Here is a 6,752-nt window from a genome sequence, read left to right on the forward strand (position 1 = left end):
AAGCATCTTTGGCGACTAAAAAAGCACCTTTGTCTGCTGAAAGTATAGGTTTTGGCGACTGAAAAAGCATTAGTAGCCAAAAGTAAAATTTTTGGCGACTAAAAAAATTTAGTAGCCAAAAGTATAAGTTTTGGCGATTAACAATCTGTTTGGTCACAGATATAAGGCTTTTACCGACTAAAAATATTTTAGTAGCCAAAAGTAAGGCTTTTACCGACTAAAAAAAATTTAGTAGCCAAAGGTGAGACATTAGGCGACTAAAAAGATGTTTGGTCGCCAAAAGTGAGGCTTTTACTGACTAAAAAAAATTTAGTAGCCAAAAGTGAGGCTTTTTGGCGACTAAAAATACTTTAGTAGCCAAAAGTAAGGCTTTTTGGCGACTAAAATGAAGTTTAGTCGCCAAAAGTGGTAATTCTAGTGCGGGAATTAAATTTTTTAACGACTAAAAAAAAATTAATAGCCAAAAGTATAGAATTGGCGACTGAAAAGAAGTTTAGTCGCCAAAAGTGGTCTCTTTTTTTTCTAGTAAATAATTTATTTTTACATAAATTGTGTTCAATAAAAAATAATTATCTTTATATATATACTTTTATATTAATACAGGTTTGCATACATAATCATATGGTGTTATAGAGGCGTAGTGGAAAGAGTGTGTTGTATAAGGTTTATGGTGTGGGGGTTGATGGTTTGAATCTCCACAAGAGCAGATGAGAAGCTAGTGAGTGTAATTTTTTTTTTTTTCACGAATGAGCTTTTGGCGACTAAAAGGTTTGGTCGCCGATTCCTTGGGTATTGGCGACTAAAACATTGGTCGGTAAATGTATAATTTAAAAAAATATAATTGACTATTGGCAACCAATAATTTAGTAGCCAAACATTTAATTTTGCCGACCAAATAAAATTTAGTAGCTAAAAGGTAACATTGCCGACTAAAAAAAATAGTAGCCAAATGTTTCACTTTCAGCGACCAAACACACGTTTAGTCGCTAAAACAATCGCCGATAGGGTTTAGGAGACTAACTTGGCAACAAAAGAATTTAGTCACTAAATGGTATCAGTGACTAAAAATGCGACCTTTGGCGACTAATATTTTGGTCGGCAAAACTGTTATTTCTTGTAGTGTTCTTTGCGTCACCTCCTTTGCGGACTCTAACAATGTCTTTCTTGATTTCTTCATCTTTCCCTCCGCATTGAAGAGGATTGCTTCTCAAGAACACCCTTATATTATTGTAGTCTTCATAGCAAAAGTTCCTGGTTCTCAGGCCATTTTCAGCTATAATTTCAACCCCATTTGAACTATAGGTGCTGACAATGGTCTGATTCTTCTTGTTGGGAGGACGGTATTTTTATAGGAAGAAAAATCGCATGAAAGTATGAATATTGGGGAATTTATGTGTAGATTCTACAATAATTAATGGTATTTTTCATCAACACTATTAAAAAAAGTTACTAATTGTTAATTTTCAGTGACAGTTTGAAGATTGTCTAAAAAATGTCACTAATTATAAATTTTAGCGACAGTTGAAAAAAAATTCATAAAAAAAGTTACTAATTTTCAACTTTCAACCATAGTTTGAAAAATTCGTCACAAAAAAAAAGTCACTAATTATAAATTTATAAAAATCGTGATAAAAAAAAGTCACTAATTGTCAATTTTTAGCGACATATGTAAAAAAATATCACGAAAAATTATTTTTAGCGACGATTTTACTTGGCCTTATTTTAAATAGGATTTGATGGGAACTAAATCAAACTATTAGGACCTATTGGTAGTTTAACCTATGAATAATTTAATTACTATGTTGATAAGATAGAAACAGTGTCTATTTTACTTAGAAAAATAACATAAGACTAAGGGAATCATTTCATGATCAGAATAATGGTGGTATCCCGAGTAATTGTCTTTTAAGACTGTAAATGAGTCGAGTTGTTGAAGTTTGATTTAAAAATTTAACAAATTTCAAAATATGTTAAAACTTGCCTTGTTTATTTTTGGAATTGATCTCAAACAAATTTTAATCTAACTGAGATTTGTTTTACTTCTTATGTGTATTCATGCAATAAAAAACATGCATATGTTTTGGACCTGCTATATTTAACAAATAATGAGAGAATCATATTCTCATGCTTTTATAATTGTTCTATTATCCCTTGTCAAATTGTATTCCATGCTCTAGCATGCTTCACAATATTTAACTTTTTGGATGATTAATTGTTTCTTTGTTACTACTTCATCTTGTAGAAAGGAATATACCATATGCTACTCAGTTTCCACTCACTAGAGCTATAAGAGGTCTATTTTGTTCCAGTGATCCAATGTGAATCCTAACTACATGAGTAGTTGCTAAAAACACTTACTTTTCTTTCTTTCTTTTCTTTTTTTTATTTACTTATAAATATTTAATGATGAAAACAATTTTTTGTTTTGTTTTGTTTTATGTGTTATCGTTTTCATTTTTCTTTGTTTTGAAATAACTAAACACACCAACAATAGCAAGAAGAAAACAAAAACAATCTCACATGAGAAACAATATAAAGATTTACATGGTTCGACAAGATTGCTTACGTCCACGACTTACACTAATTTTATTATATCAGAGGGAATAAAAAGAGGGTACAATCGCCTGCTACAGAAAATAACACTATATATAGCGCTAGGGTTGCATTAATAATTATCTAGGTTTGATCCTTATAATAAAATAAATTCTGAATTTTTAATTTTGTAAAAATTAAATTTTGATTTTTTCCCCTACATATTTTTATTTGTATAAATTACTACAACATACCTTTCCTGGCTTCTGGCTAGGATAATAAGTTTATTAATTGTTCTTATCATTGATAGTAATAAAATAAAATTGTCTTTATTACAAACATTATTAATGGAAAACAAATATAGCCAGAGTTTTGAAACCTGAGAAGCATGAAGAAAAGGCTAAGCCATGTTGACTGGTGGAAAAGTAAAACAAGCTATTCATCAGATGTCCTTTTTGTTTGAAGTTTTCTTTTTGAATCAACATAACTGTAAAAAGTCAAAATTTGAATATTTTACAAAATAACTTGACATTTCTCAAGCAAAGTATCAAAGTGATTGATACATTATGTTGATATACCAATATTTTGCACGAAGAATGTGGGAGATTTATGATCTTATTGCATCTGTGGAGCAAAGGATGAAATTCTATTTTATCAGTCAGGACCAAGGATGCAAGAAACCCCTAATGTATTTGCGTGAGTTTTTTTACCGAAGGAAGTCCTTCTCAATGTATTTGTCAAAAGCAAGCTTCTATTTTTTTGGGAGTATGGATTGATAACATGAATTCAACTTTAAAATTGTATTTTTATAACACGACTTTTTGATGAGTTCGTGTTTTCAAATAACTTATTGTAAAAACTTTAAAGTTGGGTTTTCAAAATACCATTTTAAACTTGAAAAAACTACTTGACAAAACATCAAGTTGCAAAATAAGTTCAAAACTACGTGAGTTTGGGAAGTATGATTTACAATCAAATGCTTTTGGTATTTAAAAAAAAAAATGCATTGGTGTCGTGTTGTCTTTTTTTAAGTTAGTTTAGTACTTCGTGGAAAATCTGAAAAAGGTTTTTAAAATGCTAAAGGATTCATTAAAGAACAAAGAGGTTCTTATTAGCTTTAAAAGAGATACATGTTCATTGTAAAAATATGTATATATATATATTGAATTTTGTTAATTTGATAAGAAATTGAAAGAGAAGACTAAAATAACTAAGTATTTATACTAGTTAGCATTTTAGAGCAAGAAACAGACTTCATAATAGTACCTTTACGTAATTACCCACATGGGCCTTCAATTATGTTGTGCTCCCATCATTCTTTTTCATTAACGGTTCAAGTTCACCATCAGGACAACGAAAAGCCAATCTTTCATTTATCAACACACCCAAAGTAGGAACATCTTCAAGACTTCTTTAACACCAAACTACCACAAACAGCCAAAAACCCCACCACAAACCCCAATGCCATGCTAAGGTAGATGCCTAAGTTTTTGTTTTCATTCTCATCTTCATCTTTGTGAGCCTTGGCATGTTGGTTTCGATTAGCATCTCTATCATTGGGCATTAGGCACTTGGTCGACAATGGAGCCCACAATGTTATGGGTTACCCTTGTAAATGGAAGGATCAACAAAGGTTTGGAACTGGTTACCAGAGGAATTGGTCCAGACAAATTGTTAAATAACAAGTTCAAGTTGTTCAGTGAAGTCATAGAGGACATGGTTAGAGGAATAGGACTTGAAAGGTGGTTGCATGAGAGGTCAAGTGTTTCTAGTCGTTGTAATCCTCCAATCTTCTCTAGTATTTTCCCTGTCTATTGGTTGTGGGATAAATTTAAGGTATCCAAGGTTGAGAGATTTGTTATTAGTTCTGGGATCTCTCTCTGAAGATTGTTGCTTGACAAGTCAATAATATTTACCAACTCAAGTGTGAAGGAATATATCAATTGTCTTCCTTTCACAACCAATTCCATTTCCATTTGTTGATAAATGGGATCACTAAGAGAGAATTGATGTGGACTATATGATATCATAGAATTCAAAGCACCCAGTTTTCCCAAGCACGATGGGATGGATCCTGATAAATTATTAAGAGCAAGGTCCAAGATCTGGAGGTGAGCAAGCGAGCATAATTGTTCAGGAATATTTCCACTAAACATGTTGTCTCGTATACGCAGTTCCCATAGTGATGAGAAGCTTTGTCCAATGTATTTGGGTATGTTCTCGTAGAATCGATTCTCTCCAAGATCAAGCATCGTCAAGCCTTTGCACTTCTGTAATGCAAAAGATAGTTCCCCTGAAATATTGTTGCTGCTCAATTTCAACCAAGAAAAACTAAGAAGTGAGCAAATTGAACCTAGAATCTCAACATGTAAATTACTTTTGGATAAATCTATGATTTCAATATTTGGTAAATCCCTCCATTGATCAAGGATTCTTCTAGATAAATGGTTGTTTGATAGATAAAGCATTTCCAAACATTTCATCTTACCTATGGACAAGGGTATGCTACCATTTAGGAAGTTCCCAGACAAATCAAGAACTTCCAATGACGGCATCATTTTGCTGATGTTCATGGGAATTGATCCTGAAAATAAATTGCTTGCCAGCAAGAGATCTGACACGTTGGGCCAAAATAGGAGTGAACCTTCTAAGCGGTTGAAACTTAAATCCACAAGAAATGTTGAGAGAAATACTAATGAATTGGGAAGCATTCCATGTATCCAATTATAAGAAAGATCTAACCAATAAATCTGTGCAGATAACTCCCAAAGCCAATGAGGTATAGTGCCCAAAATGGCAGCATCTGCCAACGTTATATCAACAAGTTGTTTTTGATTACTTAGCCATGCTGGAAATATGGAACCTAATCGATAGTTGCGAATTGCAATTTATGTTAGGCTAAAAGGAGGAAACTATTCGTGACTCATATTAAAGATTAAACTTTTGTTCAATGATGATATTGTGAAACTTTGCAATTTTGTGAGGCGTTGCAAATGATTTTGGGATAGAGAACCTTTCCAGTAATTGTTATAAAATGCCAAGAAGTTTAAGTTTGCAAGTGTTCCGACACTATCTAGAATAGACCCATTCATTTGATTAAAAGAGAGGTGTAATATCTCCAATTTTGACAACCTTCCAATAGATGCCGGAATCGGGCCTGAGATTAAGTTATTAGAAAGTAGAAGGTTTCTTAAGTTCTGCATTCAACCAAACCCCCTATAAGTTCACTTATGTTTCCGTTAATTTGATTTCTTATTAAATCTAAAGTTCTCGAGTTGCAGAGGTTTCCCAATTGTATATCAGAAACTGCGGCCTTCATATAAATAAGAGAAAGATGTAGATCCAAAAGGGAACTTATGTTAAACAACCATTAAGGTATTGAAGAGTTGAAATTCTTATCAGAGAGCTCAAGGACGGAAAGGGAAGTGAAACTGATGTTTGGTACAAAGTGAGGTAAGTTGTGAAGTTTACAGTTTTGCAATCTCAATTTTGACAGAGAAGGAAGCATATTTAAAGCTAGCAACCAATTAGTACTTGCCAAAGTGAGGCTCACATATCGAAGATTAAGATATTTTAGAGAAGACATGCCAACAAGCCAGTTTAAGTTTAAAACTCAACTTGAAAGTGCAAAGAGATCAAGATGGTGCAAATTTGATAGATTTCCAAGATGAGTAGGAATCATTCCAAAAAAAGACGCATAAGAGAGATCGAGGTAGCTCAACTTTTCAAGTGAATCTAAGAAATTTGGGATTGCAATCCCTTGGAAATCATTCATGCTTAGGTCCAAGTAATTCAAAAATTTCAAGTTGAGTAAGGAGGAACTTACCTCACCACCCAAACAAGACGAGTTGGCAAGTGCATAACCAATTTTTTTGGTCATAACAGTTACCAAGATTTCCAAGCTCCAGCACTACAACGCTGCTAGTCTGGTTGTTGCAACCTATGCCCATCCACGTACAACAATCATTGCCTACCCAAGAAGAGAGTAGACCAAAAGGATCTGTGAGACCTTTTTGAATTCAACAAGTGTTTTCCTTTCAATCTCTATGCAGTTGGGTTTGGAATTGCTAGTGTTGGAACTGAATCTATTGGCTTCAAGGGAAACAAACATCAAAAACAAAGGAAGGATAAGGAAAAGAAGTTGGAAAAAAGTATTAGCCATGCTTACCATGATATAACTCCATGTTTTGTCCAACACAAACGTATTATATATGCAATAA

General features: G+C 33.0%; 1 protein-coding gene across 1 annotated transcript; it reads right to left on the reverse strand.

Annotated features, from left to right (window-relative positions):
* Positions 1 to 4,343: 4,343 nt before the first annotated feature.
* LOC145797807 (receptor-like protein EIX2) lies at positions 4,344 to 6,482 on the reverse strand. Its single transcript, XM_082885231.1, has 3 exons — positions 6,422 to 6,482; positions 5,546 to 5,689; positions 4,344 to 5,395 (listed from the first exon to the last, which is right to left on the reverse strand). The coding sequence occupies exons 1-3, from the start codon at positions 6,480 to 6,482 to the stop codon at positions 4,344 to 4,346; spliced, it is 1,257 nt and encodes a 418-aa protein (XP_082741357.1).
* Between the last annotated feature and the right edge of the window lie 270 nt (positions 6,483 to 6,752).

Source organism: Camellia sinensis, chromosome 8 (assembly GCF_055761805.1).
Source record: "Camellia sinensis isolate YWXY chromosome 8, ASM5576180v1, whole genome shotgun sequence".
Classification (NCBI taxonomy): domain Eukaryota; kingdom Viridiplantae; phylum Streptophyta; class Magnoliopsida; order Ericales; family Theaceae; genus Camellia; species Camellia sinensis.

What these genes read in the sequence shown, in the direction of transcription:
- LOC145797807 (XM_082885231.1), bottom strand. Translation starts at nt 6,482, where the DNA reads ATGGGCATAGGTTGCAACAACCAGACTAGCAGCGTTGTAGTGCTGGAG. An exon ending in GCTGGAGCTTGGAAATCTTG is followed by an intron (nt 5,690 to 6,421) that starts GTAACTGTTATG and finishes ACTTAATCTCAG; the next exon opens with GCCCGATTCCGGCATCTATT. An exon ending in TTATAACAATTACTGGAAAG is followed by an intron (nt 5,396 to 5,545) that starts GTTCTCTATCCC and finishes ACTATCGATTAG; the next exon opens with GTTCCATATTTCCAGCATGG.